This window comes from Mucor velutinosus (assembly GCF_035048745.1).
Source record: "Mucor velutinosus strain NIH1002 chromosome Unknown tig00001561, whole genome shotgun sequence".
NCBI lineage: Eukaryota > Fungi > Mucoromycota > Mucoromycetes > Mucorales > Mucoraceae > Mucor > Mucor velutinosus.
In genome coordinates this window covers 237269-255357 of record NW_027041903.1, presented here as the reverse complement: position 1 = coordinate 255357, position 18089 = coordinate 237269, and the positions used below count along the sequence as shown (strand labels likewise).

Sequence of the window (18089 nt, the reverse complement as noted above, 5' to 3'; positions counted from 1 at the left end):
AAAGCCATGCTAGCGTAGAGTGTGTATTGCTAGCAGCCAACGCTTGTCATGCAAACAGCGAGATAGTCGAGTAGCAATCATTGGTCATGCTTCCGCTGCTACTCCTACTGAGGGCATGCAATGTAACACTGTATATTAAATTCTCAGTATCATGGAGCTAGACATCGTTCCATTAAAGCGCTATTTATCCTGATCATCATCACTACGCAAGCCAGTGCTCAAACAACATGTTGATTGGACAGATGCACCTGTATCATATAAATCACACCTACTATGTATTGCAAAATCCCTGTATTTGGCTGAGACTTTTTTTTTTTTTTTTTCCAAATTTCCAATCATCTGGTGTGAAAAAGAGCAATTGAGATTTGTTCCTTTTTCTTCCTCTCTTCTACTTATATACATCTCCTTTAAAATACTCATTTACACAGCATACTTGTATACACACATTATGGAAAATACAAACAGCAGCAGTACTACTAAAGCACCCACACTCTGTACGGCAGGATGTGGGTTCTACGGCAGTGAAGCTTTTAACAACATGTGCTCTCAGTGTTTCAAAGCACAAAACAAGAACGACAACAATTCTACAACCACTGCTATTGCTACTGCCGCTACGACTGCTGATAAAAGCAAGACTTTACCTCAAATTGCCAGAACAAAGACTTCTTCACCACCCAAAACAACACCATCTACTCCTACTTTTAACGACAACAGCATTCCTATTGCTGCTGGAAAATCGAGAAAGCATCTTCGAAGCCCTTCACCAAATGGGCCGAGAATGCGTAGTGCACCTGCGTCCTCCATCGCTTCACCAGTGCCATCAACTACCAGCTCATCAACAACAGATACGAATGCCACAACAAACGCTGAGACATCGACAACAAATCCATCGGATAAACCAGTTCAATTAAATAAGGGAAGGTGCTTTAAATGTAGATCAAAGGTATGGTTATACACAGGGAGGATAGAACAAGACGAAAGTGTAACATGATATGATAGGTTCCTCTCGCCAAACAAGCTGCAAATAAGTGTAGATGCAGCTATGTGTTTTGTGATAGTCATCGTTACCCAGATAGACATGATTGTGATATCGATTATGCAAAGATGGATAGAGGTTTGTTTTGTTTGATATACTCAGCACACTGTCACTCATATTGTCATCTAGAAATCCTAGCAAAGAATAACCCCAAACTGCTCACACGACGCCGCTATCAAGAGATTTGAATGAATTGATCATCGTACTTGTATCTTATTAGTGTATATCTCCATTGCTCCATTCTCAATGAGTCATTTCTGCTCCTCCTCCTCCTCCTCCTCCTCCTCCCCCTCCTCCTCCCCTCCTCTGACTCTCCCTTTTCCTTCCCTCCTTTCCCTTTTTTTTTTCTTCCACACTACAATAAACAATATTCAAAATACAATCTGTTTCACTGTTCCATAATTTAAATCAGGAGCACGGTGCGATGGCATGAAATAGATTTATTGAATGTGTGCATATAAACATGAATTGTGTTTTTATAAATAAAGTGAATGGATATCATGGTTTAAGCCTTGTATAAAAGATCCAAGAATCCAGCAGCTACATCGTCCACGATGGTCTTGTCAGGAACACTTGCTGCAGTACCATAAATAGCGGCTGTAGAACCGTTTCCTGATGATGGGTCATCAACCAGGCCTTGTACACACTCCTTGAGATCCTTGACAAATGTTTCAGCACTGTTGACCCAAGGCAATGTGGTGGAAATATGAAGACCGGAAGGGTTTTGGAGTGCACTCAAGTTCCAACCTCTAGCAGCCAACTTGTCTCCCACATCGTAAATATTAAGAGGCTCATTTGCACCGAACGAAAGTACAGGACCAATAGGGTCGCCCTTGACGTGGAGTTGAGGAATGGATCGCACACCAGCTTCCATGATACGACGAGCACCCACAATATCCTTACAAGCTTTCAGGTAGCCGTCTTCACCCATGTACATGAGAGCAGACCAGCAACCGGCAATAAGCGCGCCAGGACGAGAGCCAGCAATACTAGGCGATGCGTAAATACCACCTGTCCATTGAGAGTACAAAAAGTATTGGTACTTTCTAATGGTAGCATTGCGATACATGATGATGGAGGAGCCCTTTGCTGCAAAACCATATTTATGAGTATCACAAGAGATAGAAGTTACACCATCTACACGGAAGTCAAAATCTGTGGTAGGGAAGCCAGCCTTTTCCAAGAAGGGCATGATAAAACTACCGAGACAACAATCGACGTGCAAGCCAATCTTGTACTTCTTGGCCAGCTTGCCCAACGCCACAATATCGTCGGCGATACCGTGAGGAAAGTTGACAGCGGAACCAGCAATCTAAACTGCATTGTGAGTATCATTCAGCGAATAGGCAGTGGTTTATGCATTACCATGACAGTGTTTTTCGTGATGGCCCTCTCCATCTTTTTGACATCGACCTTGAGCGTCACTGGATCAATAGGAACAGTGATGAGCTTAATCTTAAAGTAGCTAGCAGCCTTCATGAAAGCAGCATGAATAGTGTCAGGCACCACCCTATTGAATATGGTATTAGAACAAGTAAGCTAATCCACAGTGTCTGCATTTACATTTCAGGGTAATTGATGCCCTTTAGATCCTTGTACATATCACGGTATGTCTTACAGGCCATTAAGATGCTCTCTGTGCCTCCACTTGTCATGGTACCACAACCAGTCGATGGAGCGTTGTACATGGACAAAACCATGGCTACTGATTCGGCCTCCATACGTCTGATACCGGGGAAAATCTCGGGATGAAGAGGGTTTGCAATGGCGAAAATCTTGTAAGCTTCAGCGAGGATCTTGGTGAGATCTTCACCGCCATGATAGATAGAACCTGATACTTTTCCTCCTGCCCAGTCTGCTGCCTTGAGGCCCTCAAACCTGTTTTATCATTGCAAAATATACATCAGGCATTTGGGTCTTTCGCTTTTCAACACACACTCTTGGAATGCCAACTTACTTGTGCAAACTCTCCATCACTTGCTGCTCGGACATACCCTTGGCAGGCAATGTCAGATTACTTCCTAAACCTACTTCCTTGTCCATCATCGACTTTTCCATGCCAGCCAACGTAGTTCCCAATTCCTTGTTGATCTTTTCTTGTACAGCGGGGAGACGACGCAATTGTCTGAATGCAATCTATCGTGCCATGGCGGTTGGTACTGTAATTGCAGAAGGACAAACATCACACTTACTCTCATCAGATACGCCTTGAAATCATGAACAGCTCTCACAGGACCTCCAATCAGCACAGTGTTGTATAATTTGGACCAGTAATTCAGCAATACAAGGACAAAGACAATGTTCTTGATATGACGCAGATAGCGGCTGTCTAGCACGTCGTTTGATAATTGAGTAAAGCGGATAAGAGCAGAAGGTCTTGAAGCAGCGTTTGCCATTTTGAAATGATTTTTAAAAGAGAACAAAAAGCAACATGCTGGAATTCTCTACATTTTTATATAATACAACGGCATTGAACTACCGATTATCAAACTGAACTTTTTTTTCCTGTAAGCATTTTTATTTTATTCACCAAAAAAGGATTCTAGGCATCCCCATATTCGATTTTTGATATTTTAAAGTACATCAACGTTAGAAATTCGCAAGACTGTGTGTGTTTGTTTGTGCTCAATTGTACGCTTGTAGTTCTTTCTTCTCTTCTTCTTTACGATTTGGATCAATTTGCTTTTGGTATGTTCAATGACGGTGGCATTGATGTTGAAGACATTCTCGGGGACGTAAGGTGAGCCCTTTAGTGTGTAATCTTTGCTGCCTAATTCACGGACTTTGTCTAATTTCAACACATCGCCAACTTTCACATCCTTCAAACGGTTGACAATGACCTTGTCGTTTTTGGTGATCAAGAAGGGTCTGCCAGCAATCTCGGCAACTGCATAGTAGCGTAATTGATCACGAAGCTTCTGGACTGTAGCGGTTGTATCGTAAGCTGATGTTTGAACTTGACGTTGTAAAATATCTAGTAGGGGGAAAAAAAATCCATCAAGCGTTAATCCATCTGGTCAGGGCTGGAGCTGTCAAAAGGTTCATGTACATACTTTGTAAAGGTTGTTGTTTGATGAGTTGAGTGGAACCTACAGAAATGGACATTGGCCATGTTGAATGACATGATGCAAGATCCAAATTTCGACATGATTTTTTTTTACCTCTGGTAACACTAGATCCTATCCCTTTGAACAATGCTGAGAACATGTCGTATATGTCAAGACAGAGATGGAGATGATATGGTCTGGAAGAAGAAAAAAAAAAAAGACAGGGCTGATGGCTTCTGGGATGGGTGGTGGAAGTGCGGGGCAGTAAAAGCAAGGCCAATGTGACGATTCAATGTAGGGTCCCTCTCTGTCAAATCGTGAGGGATTGATCCAATCGAAACAGATGCTGAAAGAAAGCAGATCATCGTTCAACAGATGCTTATTTGAAATGGCATTCTCTATAGCTTGATTTAGTAATAATCGACAAAAGAAAAAGCACCAGACTACATTCTTGAGCCATGATGTGATATCTTGTAATCAAACGTTGCGTATCACTGACTAAAAACTATTTTTGAGGCAAGGCAATCTCTGTGTAGATGCCTTCAAGAGATAGTCTAATCATATGTACTGAAAGCTACAAGTGCAACATAAAAGCCCTGGGTTTATTGGTCGTTTGATGTCTTTTCCTCATGTCTGTACAGATATATACGATTTTTTTCGCTATTGACAGCGATTACATTCGTAAATGGATGACTGGATATCCCAATCACTTCCTCTTCACACACTTTGAGTTGGCCCAACAGCTCGCCACTTGATATTTTGAAGCAATGCATAAATGAATCTTCAGACAGTGTATATAAGAGCTTGCCCTGATGTGATACTGTGCCAGTGAGGAATTGAGAGTCTGATTTGTTGGTAATCTTCCGTATCACCTTTCCCTTATCATTCAAGATGGTAGCTGTACTATTTGCTAGGATAGCCACCATTTGCTGTTGAGTGCTAGTCGTGCTAGGTATGAGTGAAAGTGTTTGTATTTTCACGCCCATTTGAGGTTGAATGCTGTGAAGACATGCACCTGTTGTAATGTCCCAAATCTAGAGCAGTGTGGATAAGTACACGATTGGCAATCACGTTAACTACAAATACCTTGATAGTTTCATCACTACTGGCTGTAATCACCTGTGTATTGTCTGCATTATACAAGACTGAATTCACAAATGAAGTATGTCCCTCAAAAGATGTCACTAGCTTGCCGGATTTGATATTGTGTATCTTGATAGAGTGATCATAACTACAACTCAATATCTGACTAGCGTCCTTATTGAAGCAAAGCGATGTGACACCCTGACTGTGAGCAGGTGAGAATCGTCTTGTGCAAAATCCAGTTTGCACTTTCCAGATCTATATAACAACAATGATTTAACACTTTTCCCTTTTCCCTTTGGCTACACTCCTTACTGCAATTTTTCCGTCTGTAGATCCTGATGCAAGCATCTCGCTATCTGCACTGAAACTCAATGAAATGACAGCTTGGTCCATGGCCATCAAGTTTTCTTCTGCTTGATATTTTAAATCTTTCTTCAATTTGCCACTCAAATAATTCCACACTTCGATGAATCCATCTACTGATCCGGATACTAAATATAATCCATTTGGTGAAAAGGCGGTGCATTCTGTATATGTCTTTTTCCCGGGTAACTATCCCACAGTTGCTTAGTGAGCATGCATATAAAAATACACTGTTCTTACCTTGATATTTGTATAGTTGTTATTTGCAAAAGCATCATTTTCAGCCTCTTGCACTTGATCGGATCCACGAAACAGATCAAATTCTGAGTCTAATGGCAGTAAGCCTTGATGCTGTTGCCACTTTACACAATCCTCTAACAGTGTAATCAATCGAGCGGGTTCTACCACAGCAACTTCATTCGCTAAAGCTACACGGCAAAACAGTCAGTAGCCGCCTTCTTTCTCTTCCACGCTGACATTTCCTACCTTGCGCAATTGCGCTTCTTTTCTTTTCTTTCGTCATGCCTGGAGGGTAGTTGTCTTTGGCATTAAACGTGGAACGGGACAATGTATGCTCTAGTCGCAAATATCTTTCCGGGTGTCTTTGTTTAAGTATAAACATGGGCTCTGTTTGTCGAAGCAGTGTTCTGGCTGCACTCAATTCACGTAGTTCAGCAAGCTCCAAGATAACTTGCTCGTACAAATCCATGAGCTTTCGTGGAGGGATTTTGAGATCTGCGGTACGCTTCAATACTGTGTCCCATTGTCCCTGTTTGATCTCTTTGATGAATGCTTCCTTGTTCTCCAGCGTGTTGATTCTGACAGTTGTTTCATTTTCAAGTGTTTGAGCTGCTTCAGGGTAATTGTTTTCTTTTAAAAATTGAAGCAAGAGACGAATCACGCTGTTAAATCAGTTAGAGATGCGTCAAATGAATTGTTATACAAGACAGAAGCTGGTATACCTACTCTTCAGATTCAATTTCAATAGACATCTTTTTTCAATGAGGAAGAAAGAGGTTGGAACTACAAATCCAACTCATCCTATTATCCACTTGTCATTGTGACCTGTTTAGATTCAGCAATGCACTGTGGGTGCCAATGGTCTACTCTCATAGTATTCAAGACAGTCTTTAATATGAGATCAAACAAATCAAGTATACTTAAGAATCAAGTTTTATTTAATTTAACCAATATATATTGGAAGACGCTGTACAAATGTATATAAGGTAGATGGAAGGGCTCTAAGTTTAAAGCTCGTCGTGCTCATGCTCTTCAAAAGTAGCAGCAGGAGTCTCACTCTGTGTGCTTTCCTCTTGCTGCTTCTTTTCAGAGTCCTCGTTGGGAGCATCTTGCTCCTTCTCGGTATCGTTCTTGGGTACTTCGGGTGTCTTCTTTGGTACCTTGGGCTTCTTCTTGGACATCAACTTCATCAAATGCTCCTTGACAGTCTGCGCTCTCTCCACAACATGGGAGGTGACAAGTACAGGATCATCTGTGTTGGCAAGCTTCTTTTGAGCAGCTACTTTTTCTGCCATCCAATGCTCCAACTTTTCAGCAGCAGTTAATAAGCCATCGAGCTCTTCCTCTGTGTGATAACGAAGGTCTTCAGCAACTTGGCTGATATTGGCAACGAATTCACGAGCAAGTTTGATGGTGGAATCCACGAGGTTGACGTTGTTGTCGCGTTCCTTGTATTCTCTGACACGATGTTGGATGGGTTGTTCAATGAGTCTACCAACATTTGTATGAGATACTTTGTCATAGCCTTCCTACTGTATAACTTACTGTAGCTCCTTGAGTTTGCTAGTAAATACAGGAGTATCAGCATGTTCGCCTTCATCATAAATCCAGTCAGAGACTTCCGATAATCTCTCCCTGAACTTCTCAATGTCGCTTTCAGTGGCAACAAGTTCAACAATGTCATTGTACAAAAAGTCTTGCACCTTGTAGACAAATGTTTCGAGAGCGTTGCGGGATTCTTCACGGAGCTTCTTGCGAGTATCCAAAGCATCCAATTCAGCAATTCTAATACAATCATGAGGCCCCTATACTATGCAGACTCTATAGCACACATTACCTCTTCTTGGCAATAGCCTTGTCCTTCTCAGAAAGAGGAGCAAGACCAGTAGGAATGAATTCAATAGTCAAAGGAATTTTGGTGATGGAGATACTTTCCTTGGCCTCTTCAGCAGCAGTATTGTTCTTGGCATCAGTAGTGCCATCGGTTTTAGCTGTTTCATTCTTTTGCTTGGCTTCTTCGTCCTTCTTCTACATGAGTCAATGAGCAACATGTCATCGCTGATCATTATTGGATCTTACCTCTGCTTCAGCTTCTTTGGAATCCTTACCACCAAAGAATGACTTGACTTTTTCTAGTGTATCGTATGAGTGAATGGAACCACAACCACTTCTTTGTTGCCAAAATACCTTTGAATGTTAACTTTCCAATTTGAAGAGTGGCTTCAGGAACAGATACGAGACCAGAGTTTGACAATTCAATAGAGATTCTAACCTTGGGAGGGATCTCTGATGCCTTGATATCATCCTTGTGCTTCTTCATTGCTTCAGTAAGACCAGTGACCTTGACTTTAGCAATGCCATCTACACCTGCAGCAGAGTTCTTTCCGTATGACAAATCGAACTCAAAATCGTTTACTCTGTTGAAGGTCATAATCTTGCGTGTACCAATCGTGTCGAACTTGTTGAAGAGAGTGGTATCAACAGCAGTTTTGGCTTTGGGCAAAATGTTAGCCTCTATGATGTGATGGGTCAAGATCTATGAGCTTATACCTTCTTTGCCCTTGTTTTCAGGCTTATAAGTCACCTCAATAGGGAACAGGGTAACATCCTTAATGCTGATCTGCTTGCTCAATCTGAACTGGTTACTAAGAGAGGCACCACGGAAAGCAGCGCCCAAAACAGCGGCCTCGTCAGCGTTTACATTCTTTGCAATCTTTTGACTAAAGGTACACAGCTAAATTAGCTTGGGCCTCGCTTTGTTTTTTTAAAAGATACTTACGCTCCAACAAGATCCATAAGTTGCTTTTGCACAGATGGTACGCGAACACCACCGCCAACCAATACAACAGATTGGATGTCATCCTAACGTCATAAAATTTAGCAACTGTCTCTTGAAAAGCAAAGGCTATACCATACCACAGTCATGTTGGCAGCATCCAATGCTGTTTGAAGGGGGTTTCTGACTCGTGCAATCAAATCCTTGCAAATATCCTCCAGCTCTGCTCTTGTCACCTTCAATTTGAAGTCGATACCTTCGTGAAGACTTTCAATCTAGTAGTCCATATGTTTAGGCTCGTTGCATCCCTCTTGTAATTTTGCCCTGTTACTTACAGATGCCATAGTTTCAGTGTTTGCACTCAAAATTTGCTTTACTCTGTTGGCCTCCTTCATCAATCTGGTCATGGCACCAGAAGATGTCTTGATATCGGTGCTGACACGACCGGCGTTAGCCTTCATGAATCCAGCAACCAAAAGTTGTTGAAGACGAACATCCAATTCATGACCACCCAATGTGCGGTCAAAGCCAACACCTCTCACTTCCAATTGAGGAGCACTTCTACTGATTTTACCATCCTTTGTCTCAACATTAGAGAAAGTAACAATTGAAGCGACGGTGGATCCAGCACCCATATCGTAAAAGATGTGATTTTCTGCTGATTTTCCAATTTCACGGTTGACAGCATAGTTGAGGGCAACTAGGGTACACAGGATTAGTATGACCCAAATCAGAATGTAGATCCCTACATACTTACCAGCTGTTTCGTCGTGCATTAGGGTCAACACATTCAAACCAGCAAGTTCAGCAGCGTCAAGGATAGCTTGACGTTCAAATTGATTCGCAAATGGTGTAACCTGAAATGTACATGAAGCTGATTAGCAAGTTGCAAGTGATCACTCTGCTTTTGGTTTACATACAGTGATCACACAATCCTTGACCTTCTCGCCTGCAGTGACAGAAGCTTGGTGCTTTGCATTTTGGAATTGGTAGGCAATCAGTTCTTCAATTGACAGTTGAGTTGTTTCGTTGTGGATGAACACAGGCATATCTCTTTCGCTGTCGACAATCATGTGGTTGATGTAGCGACGACGAAATTCTTGGGCAAGTGGGTCCTCGTACTTTTTAGCAATGATGCTCTTCAAGTTGGAGTATGTCAAGTGGGGGAATCTTCCAGCCTACATGAAAATGTGTCAAAAATGTCATCAAGCATTGATCTGATTTCATTTATTACCAAACTGATGGCATCGCCGCCATAGATACGTTCATCGTGGCGAATAGTAACAACAGATTGTGTCTTTCTCTTGGAATCTTTGTTCAAGGCAACATCTAAAGGCATACCTGGCTTGATAAGCCCAACCTTAAACCATTCAGTGCCATAATCAATGGACATGACAGCTGCGTGAGCAAAAGGTACAATTGTACATAATAACGCAACTGTGCAAGCAAGTATACACAGCCAACGTGATCCCATATTGAACGTGTTTTTTTGGTCAAAAATATGAAATTCAAAAAAAGGGGAAGAAGGGTTTGATGGAAAAAAGACAAATCAAAACTATACTTTTATAGTTCATTTTGTTCAATGAACTTGTCCAGCTTCAATTGGACAAATTTAACATGATAGCCCAAATGTCTACACGTCACTGGCTCAATGTTTGTGAGATTACAACTCGCGCTAGCTCCTTGGACAATGCAAGCAATGGCGAAAAATGACAAATGTCTGAAAGTGCATGCCGTTTATCAAGCAGGCTGTACAATTATTATTATTATCATTTTCGCTAGTACATTGCATACAGAAACATTGTGAATCTGTCTTTCTTGCGATACTCCACGTCTGTATCAAGAAGAATAATACATATGTGAGCAGACAGTATACTAGCAATACCTCTTAGCACTCAAAAGTACACAAAGCATAGACGTTTGGATATATTCAAGCAGTATTTTCTCGTGTTAGAAGCCATTTTAGACCGCAAGAATACTGCCAAACAATTGCTTTCATCTGGCATTTACTTGCCAATACCTTTGCTCAACTTTTTTGGGACCAAAAAAAAACATCTCTAAAAATCGACTCTAAACCATGAGGTACCCCTCATGGTTTTCGTCAAAAACCAAACGATCGCGTTTTTGACCTTGATAATGAAGACTTTTACTATGGTATATCTTACATCAAAATGTTCCTATCGATCTAACGTGGTCCCTGAAATCGTCTTTGTGGGACCTTGATATGGAAAATCTCAACGTTTTGGCCATAAACCTCATTTCATATTTTTAGAAATTACTCGATAATCTCAATCAAAATGTCTCTTGTATTTAGTACTATTGGATGCGCCTTGAAAAGTACTCCCAAGATGCATTAAGGACTATGGGGTGATCATCACAAGTTACATAGTCGATTTCAACGAAATAGTTCAATCAAGTCGATTTTAACCAGAATCTACCCAATCTAGAGCAAAACAAAATTTGCTGAGTTTCAACTTTGGGCTGCTTGCTGGTTGGCTGGCCTGATCATTGCCGTTTTTATGAAAGCAATCGACGTTTTGAAAGCTAATAAAGATAAAGTTGCCAGATTTAAGGTACCATAGTATAGAATGGATATCTTGTTTGGTACATGTCAGAGTCGTTTATAAATATCACACTTAATTGTTAAAATTTGCGCGTCAAGAGGCGAAGCCTAATGTGAAGTGCCCTATTCATAATCACATGTATACAAATAAGGAGTGTAGGGTTGTTTTATTACTTTATCTGCATCCCATTGCATTCCATTTATTACTTTCGACATTGCGTATCCCATGCTTTGAACAGAAGGGGATTTTGGGCATCTTCCAGCACTCAAATGTGCCTCTTTTCTTTCTGAAATGTCCAAATTTGACATTGCAAATGAGAACCACAATGCAACAATGACATATAGCCAGCGGATACCTACTCGAGGGGTAATCGATTACCATTTGTTTTGGTTCCACGGATATGGTCAATTCGTAAATGCATAAATCCTGAAATGCCTCTCAGTTCCTCCGCAGATTGACATTTCCGAATGTCTTTAACAATTTTCGCCTAATCGTTATGCCATTCAGATGTTTGCTGTGGATCAAAACTAAATGGTTGTGTCGTGTGAAATTCTCAATCAAAAAATATATTCTTACCAATCCCCTTTTCTTTCGCTTTCAACGCATTTCCATATAAAAAGGCTCGCCTTCTAAGATGGTTTCACTTTCATTAAACATCTCTAAATACTGAAGCTCCTGTGACCGGTGACAAAAGAGCAAAAGGAAAATCAAGAGAAAAAAAAAAAAAAAAAAACTTGTTCAAATAGTCCGGGGTGTTCTGTTTTATACCGTCGTTTCCCTTTCTTTCTCATTCTCAAATCTTTATTAAAACAATGTGGAATACCTGTCAAAAATATCAACAACCACTCAGGCGTTTTTTCTTGTCAAACCAAGTGAGAAACATTGCAAGCAAGCAAGCCAAAACTGTCCTCGTCAGCAAATGTGTCTCAATTCACTCTTCTACCAAGATCAGCAACACCAAAGACAGTAAGCTATCAGCATCATGGCATGTTGAACTAATTTAGCCAATTGACCCCGCATTGATAGATGCTAATTCCGTTTATACCGTCAGACCCACTGGATTTTGGATGGACAAGATCCTTCATCATGAATCAAAGAAGTCTGTTACCAACTGCACATCTAAGCCTCGTAAATTAATTGACAGAACTGTAAGTTTTGTTAAATGAATAGATGAAGATTTTTTGGTCTAGTGTGATTAATTCATCTCCCGTTTATCTATATTGCTGCCTTATATAGATGAGAGATAGTTACATGGAAGAGCATCTCCCCTTCAAGTCGTCTCCCGAGCTTTTGGATGAGTACATCTTCTCTGATGGTAAAATTCGTACAGGCAAGCTTTTGGAAGGTAGGCTTTTACATATCAGTAATATAAACTCCACACGGTTTCATTAATGCGGTTTCAAACGTTGCTAGATTTGGATGCTCTTGCTGGTGCCATTGCCTACAAGCACATTGATAACGGAGACCCAGAGGCTCCCCCTGTCACTGTAGTCACTGCTAGTGTGGATCGCCTCGACCTCTTTTTGCCCGAAGCCGGCATTGAGAATTACAAATTGAGTGGCCATGTCACTTATGTTGGTAGTAGTTCCATGGAAAGTAAGTGTTCTATCGCAATCATTGGTTAGACGGATTGTCTAATATTGAACCTTTTTCAGTTTTCATCAAGGCTGAGACAGTTCCTGAAGGTGAGGATGGATCCAGCACTGATCCCATTGAAAATCCCGAGAATCTGGGTATACTTCGCATAAACACAGTATTGGCCACAAGATTTACCATGGTAGCTATTGACAGCGGCACTCAGAAACCTGTCAAAATCAATCCCTTAAAGTTAACTTCTCCTGCTGAAGAAAGACTCTTTGAGATGGCCGAAGCAAACAAGAAGAGAAAGAGACGTGCAGCCGAGACATCCTTGCTTCGTCAACCTCCTACCCCTGAAGAGCGTCTTGATATCCACGATATTTTCTTGCAATACTCTCAATACACCAACGGTTTGAGCGATGATGCATTTGTCAACTCTCAATCTTCCGACGAGATGCAACCTTTGCCTGATAACATGGTCTGGATGCGCGATACAAAGATTGAAAGCAACTTTTTAATGCAACCTCAAGACAGAAACATTCACAACAACATCTTTGGTGGTTATTTGATGCGTCGTGCTTATGAATTAGCTTATGCCAACACCACGCTCTTTATGAAGTCAGCATCTCCCACCTTGCTGTCGATGGATGAAGTTACATTCAGAAAGCCTGTTCATGTGGGTACGCTTTTGAACTTGAGATCTGGTATTGTCTTGTCTGAAGGTTATCCTCATCGCTCTGTGCAAGTGCGCGTCATTGCTGAAGTTATCAACATTGAAAAGGGCACTCGCGAAACTACAAATATTTTCCATTTCACATTGGCTTCTGGCGCAAACGACAAGGTGAAGCTTCGCCGTATCTTACCAAAGACTTATGCTGAAACTATGCTCTGGATCGATGCCAAGCGTAGACGTTTCCAAGGTATTCATGCCAGACATGCCATGTTGGAAGCTGGTATTCAACAAAATTAAGACTTTCTGCATTCATTACTATTATAACACACATTCGCACAACAAGTAGACCCTATTTATTCAATAAAATCATGATATTTTAATCGAAAAGAGGCAAGCCAAAACCGAAAAGCATAGGATCATTGAATCTTTGGTTGGTCTTAAGGTTGCTCAAAACCTTGTTGTCTTCTTGATCCAATTGAATGTTCATAATATCCAAGTTGCTCTTCATTCTGTCTTCATGGACACTCTTGGGAATGACAGCAATGTTTCTGTCAAGAGCATAACGCAACAATACTTGACCTGTAGTGATGTTATGCTTATCAGCAATAGATTTGACATTGTCGTTAGCAAGCAAGGATTGATATGTCTTGCCAGATTCAGATAAATCCACATAGGAAGTAGGACCAAATGAAGAGTAGGCAGTAACTTGAATACCTTGCTCTTGAACCCATTTGACTAAGCGCTCTTGAGGCAACAAAGGATGAATTTCGATTTGCAAGACTGCAGGCTTGATCTTTGCATAAGTGAGCATGTCGAGAATAGCTTGGCAGTTAAAGTTGGCGACACCAATGTTGCGAGTTAATTTGGCTTCGACCAACTTTTCCATCTCGGCCCAGCATTCGTGAATGGGAGAACGTTCATAAGTGAGCTTGTCGGCACCAGGGACATACCATTCGGGAGGGTAGTTGACAGAAGGGTCCACATATTGCAAGGGAATGGGGACTATTGACAATGTCAATACTCGTTGCATAAGAATTCTCGTATTATGTATTTTACTTACAGTGAATGAGATAGAGATCAAAGTACTCGAGTCCCCAATCTTTCAGTTGTTTGTCGAATGCAGCACGAACGTGTTGCTTGCTATGGAAAGTGTTCCACAACTTGGTGACAACTACCGTTATCATTAGCAAACCAGACTTTTGAGACCGCAGGGTGTATCTACTTACTGAAAAGCTCTTCTCTCTTGACCAATCCTTCCTTGATAGCCTTGTTTACACCACGGCCAACTTCTACTTCATTTCCATAATCACAAGCGCCATCAAAGAGTCTGTAGCCAATCTTGATTGCTTGATAGATAGTGTTTTCAGCATCCTTCTTATCAATCTTCCAACAACCGAAACCGCGAAGAGGCATCTTATCGCCAGTTCTATTCAAAGTAACGTAGTCTGCAGTCATTTTTGCTTATAAGAGTTGTTTAAACGTGAATGGAAAATAGTTGAGAAAAAGAAAGTGATGTCAACTTGTATTTATACCTTTTTGCTTGTGTTCCCGCGTAGATTTTTAGCAAACATTTGGACCGAGGATTGTCATAGAGGCCGATCTCTTTTTGCTGGGACGTCGTGGGAAAGCATCAAGTTTGCTTTGGTTACCGACTTGCTTTTTGCAGAAAGCCACGGGTAACTGATGAGCAACCAGCCTAATTGTCTGCCGCAGTAGTTGTCACTGTTTGACAAGCAACATTGACACGCAAAAATCTAGGGTTTGATTAATAATCGAAGATGCTGAGTGCTGATCTGCCTACGATGATAGGTTCATAAAAACAGGGAAGTAGAACCCTTCAAATTATGTTGGCATTCCGTCATTTACATTAGAAATTCTACTTGGTCCCATTTTGAGTATACAAATCAATAGTATCAGCTAGTTTTTTCATAAATTTCTTGTTAGCTGACAAAACTAGTCGACTATTCACTCGTACAAACAGCATAAAAATAGCATTTCTTCTGTATATTATCCTCACTAGCAGATCTATCTCGCTACGCTCGATGCCGGTGTTGCCCTGTGGGCTCTCGCCAAAGTCATTTTAAATCAGATATAATTAAATTTTGGTATATCAGGTAGATTTTAAAGGTTATATTAGAGCCACTAGGAGGAGGAGAGGAGGTATCTTCCTCAGCATCCTTTTTGCTTACACTAATATCAAACGAAACCTATTTTTGAGACGATATGAAAGAAAATTCAAGTTTTATGTAGCATTTGTACGCCACAATCTCCATTTTCTGATAGTAGAATTGCCATACCATTTGCTGCTACCGATGCTTTTAATAAGATGGCGACATAAAGTTGGTCATAAGTAAATACAAGACTTGCGTAAGATCTATAGCCACTTTTTTGAGATATTGTCATTGCAAAAGACACCTTCGTGAGGCAAAGCTCCCCCAAAAAGTATTTGTGCTAAGCAATTGTTCTTTCAATGACATGATCCTCATTTGATCAGCATCGCAATCATCATTGTCATCAACAAAAAGACATTTAGGTCAGCCAGCAGCAACGCCACTGCCAAAATTGATTCAAGCTCAGTTTGTTTTTCTGTTCAAGATTGGACAGATTTTGTCTTTTTCCGACTTCTTTAATCTATCTTATGATATTCGACTATACAAACTGTAATAATCACCTTACGCTTCCTAATACACTCTTGAAGTACTTTTCAAGGCGCTTCCAATGGTACCAAGTTATATAGATGTTTTGAATTCACTTATTGAATGATTTGTAAATATATGAAAAGAGGTTTCTGGCCAAAATGTCGAAATTTTACATATCAAAGTCCCACAAAGATGATTTCAGTGGTTGCTTTGGATTGATAGAAACATTTTGATTCAAGATATACCATAGTAAAAGTCTCCATTTTCAAGGTGAAAAACGCGATCGTTTGATTTTCGATGAAAATCATGAGGGGTACCTCATGCTTTTTGGTCGAATTTTGTTCATGTTTTTTTGATCCGCAAAAAGTTGAGCAAAGGTGTCAGAAAGTAACTGCCAGATGAGAGCAAGTGTTTGGTCCTATTATGACAATCTAAAACGGCCTTGGAAGCGAGAAAACGCAGCTCAAATGCATTCAAATTTTGCTGTATTATGGATACTAAGGATTAAAAAGTGGAAATACCAGCATGCTACTTGCCCGTATATGAAGTAGCTACGAGTATATGGATGTAGAGCATCATATAAGAAGCAGATCCACAGATAATATGAAGGTTTTTCATATGCAAGTAGAGGGTCAGCTTGAACGTAGTAGTATTATGTTAAGATACGCAAGGGCAACCGGTAGCTCGAGTTGTTGCTGTGCAGGTTGATTCTCACCGAAACGAAGCGAAGGTAGAGAACAATCTGAAGCATAAACACTCATATGATTAGTGATTATATATCAGTCAACAATCAGGGTTCTTCTTCTAACATTTTAGCTATATTAATTTTGGGATATTAGCCAAAGGCCCGCGGCAGCGCGAGCCGTTTGAACGTAGGTTGGTTTCCACCGAAGCGAAGCGTAGGTCAGGAAACCACCCGAAGTGCTGAAAGGCTCGTATACCATAGTAAAAGTCTTCATTTTCAAGGTGAAAAATGTGATCGTTTGATTTTCGATGAAAACCATGAGGTACCCCTCATGCTTTTTCGTCAATTTTTGGCCAAGTTTTTTTTTGGCCCGAAAAGTTGAGCAAAGGTATCAGGAAGTTACTAATACTCAAGTACAATTGTTTGGTGTCATTCCGGTGGCTCAGAAATGTCTACATGTCAAGGTATGAAGGCTTGAAAGCTGTAAAATTTGGTTATGTATTGCTTTATAGAGTTTATTTACACGGCATGAATCACATCTTTGGTAGCTGAAGCCTTCTGGAAGGGCGATTCTGCAGCCTGCGTAATTTCTACTTTGAATAGAAAGCATACTGATTTTGGTAAAGCTGATTCATGCAAATTTTGATGCGTTATTTTGTTGGTAAGCTTATTAACAATAACAATGAAAAGCCGAATTTGCTGCTTATACACTATGGTTTTGCATATTCGCTTCGCTACAGTCAAGCCCTTGTATAGATCAATGCTGCTATCAAATGCTGGATTGGATGCTTAGTTGTCGTAGGTTTGCACTTTTGCTTCGCTGCTATAAAGTCCTCATATAGATTCGTCTTGTACGGCACACAATTCTTTAAAATTTTGAAAGGATATGGTTTGTTTATCTACTTTTTTTGAATGTTTTACAGTATATAGAGTGAAGACAGTTTCAAGAAACTCAAGATGCCAGCCCTGTAAATATAAACTTGTGCAAAAATTAGTCGCTCATAATCGCTATTGAATGCTCAACTCGTTTAGGATGGCTTCAATTAATCTCAGTTTTTTGTAATTTGAAGGAGATTTCATTAACAATTACTAGTAAAGTTAGCGTTACTTCAACAGTATCATATTTATCAATGACATACGCACAATTGCAACGTGCGATGGCCGGGAAGATGTCCGAGGGCACTGAGGCCTATGCTTGCAGAGATTTCGATAGATGGACAATCCCAAGAACCTAGGACAGTAAAGAAACCCAACTCTTTGATTACAAGCATTCTAACAGTTTCGATGTCACTAAAAAAGCGAGACCATCTTGCTACCGATTTTCTGTAGAGAAAAGACTGAATTTGCGAAAGTAGGCATTTTGCATGGAATACAGTACGGTATGCTCATTTGAATTCTATTT

General features: G+C 40.5%; 7 protein-coding genes across 7 annotated transcripts; 2 read left to right on the top strand and 5 right to left on the bottom strand.

The window, feature by feature from the left end:
- Positions 1-448: 448 nt before the first annotated feature.
- TFB3 (TFIIH/NER complex subunit) lies at positions 449-1224 on the top strand (the record flags this gene model as incomplete). Its single annotated transcript, XM_064827469.1, has 3 exons — positions 449-943; positions 1000-1114; positions 1166-1224. The coding sequence occupies 3 exons, from the start codon at positions 449-451 to the stop codon at positions 1222-1224; spliced, it is 669 nt and encodes a 222-aa protein (XP_064686753.1).
- Positions 1225-1541: 317 nt separating this feature from the next.
- On the bottom strand, positions 1542-3432 carry ATC70_008216 (uncharacterized protein; the record flags this gene model as incomplete). Its single annotated transcript, XM_064827468.1, has 5 exons — positions 1542-2348; positions 2402-2546; positions 2600-2914; positions 2994-3172; positions 3229-3432. The coding sequence occupies 5 exons, from the start codon at positions 3430-3432 to the stop codon at positions 1542-1544; spliced, it is 1650 nt and encodes a 549-aa protein (XP_064686752.1).
- A 177-nt stretch (positions 3433-3609) lies between these two features.
- On the bottom strand, positions 3610-4243 carry ATC70_008215 (uncharacterized protein; the record flags this gene model as incomplete). Its single annotated transcript, XM_064827467.1, has 3 exons — positions 3610-4010; positions 4090-4125; positions 4198-4243. The coding sequence occupies 3 exons, from the start codon at positions 4241-4243 to the stop codon at positions 3610-3612; spliced, it is 483 nt and encodes a 160-aa protein (XP_064686751.1).
- A 442-nt stretch (positions 4244-4685) lies between these two features.
- ATC70_008214 (uncharacterized protein) lies at positions 4686-6524 on the bottom strand (the record flags this gene model as incomplete). The annotated part of the gene is made up of 6 exons (XM_064827466.1): positions 4686-5117; positions 5170-5424; positions 5482-5721; positions 5773-5960; positions 6019-6434; positions 6499-6524. 6 exons carry the CDS (start codon positions 6522-6524, stop codon positions 4686-4688), a joined length of 1557 nt encoding a protein of 518 aa, XP_064686750.1.
- Positions 6525-6779: 255 nt separating this feature from the next.
- ATC70_008213 (uncharacterized protein) lies at positions 6780-10022 on the bottom strand (the record flags this gene model as incomplete). The annotated part of the gene is made up of 12 exons (XM_064827465.1): positions 6780-7263; positions 7318-7557; positions 7610-7800; positions 7852-7904; positions 7960-8265; positions 8323-8492; positions 8552-8634; positions 8689-8823; positions 8884-9248; positions 9306-9405; positions 9469-9726; positions 9783-10022. The coding sequence occupies 12 exons, from the start codon at positions 10020-10022 to the stop codon at positions 6780-6782; spliced, it is 2625 nt and encodes an 874-aa protein (XP_064686749.1).
- A 1902-nt stretch (positions 10023-11924) lies between these two features.
- Positions 11925-13660, top strand: SIW14_2 (tyrosine-protein phosphatase siw14; the record flags this gene model as incomplete). The annotated part of the gene is made up of 5 exons (XM_064827464.1): positions 11925-12078; positions 12139-12260; positions 12349-12457; positions 12526-12708; positions 12768-13660. The coding sequence occupies 5 exons, from the start codon at positions 11925-11927 to the stop codon at positions 13658-13660; spliced, it is 1461 nt and encodes a 486-aa protein (XP_064686748.1).
- A 79-nt stretch (positions 13661-13739) lies between these two features.
- Positions 13740-14818, bottom strand: TOP1 (DNA topoisomerase 1; the record flags this gene model as incomplete). Its single annotated transcript, XM_064827463.1, has 3 exons — positions 13740-14365; positions 14424-14534; positions 14590-14818. The coding sequence occupies 3 exons, from the start codon at positions 14816-14818 to the stop codon at positions 13740-13742; spliced, it is 966 nt and encodes a 321-aa protein (XP_064686747.1).
- Between the last annotated feature and the right edge of the window lie 3271 nt (positions 14819-18089).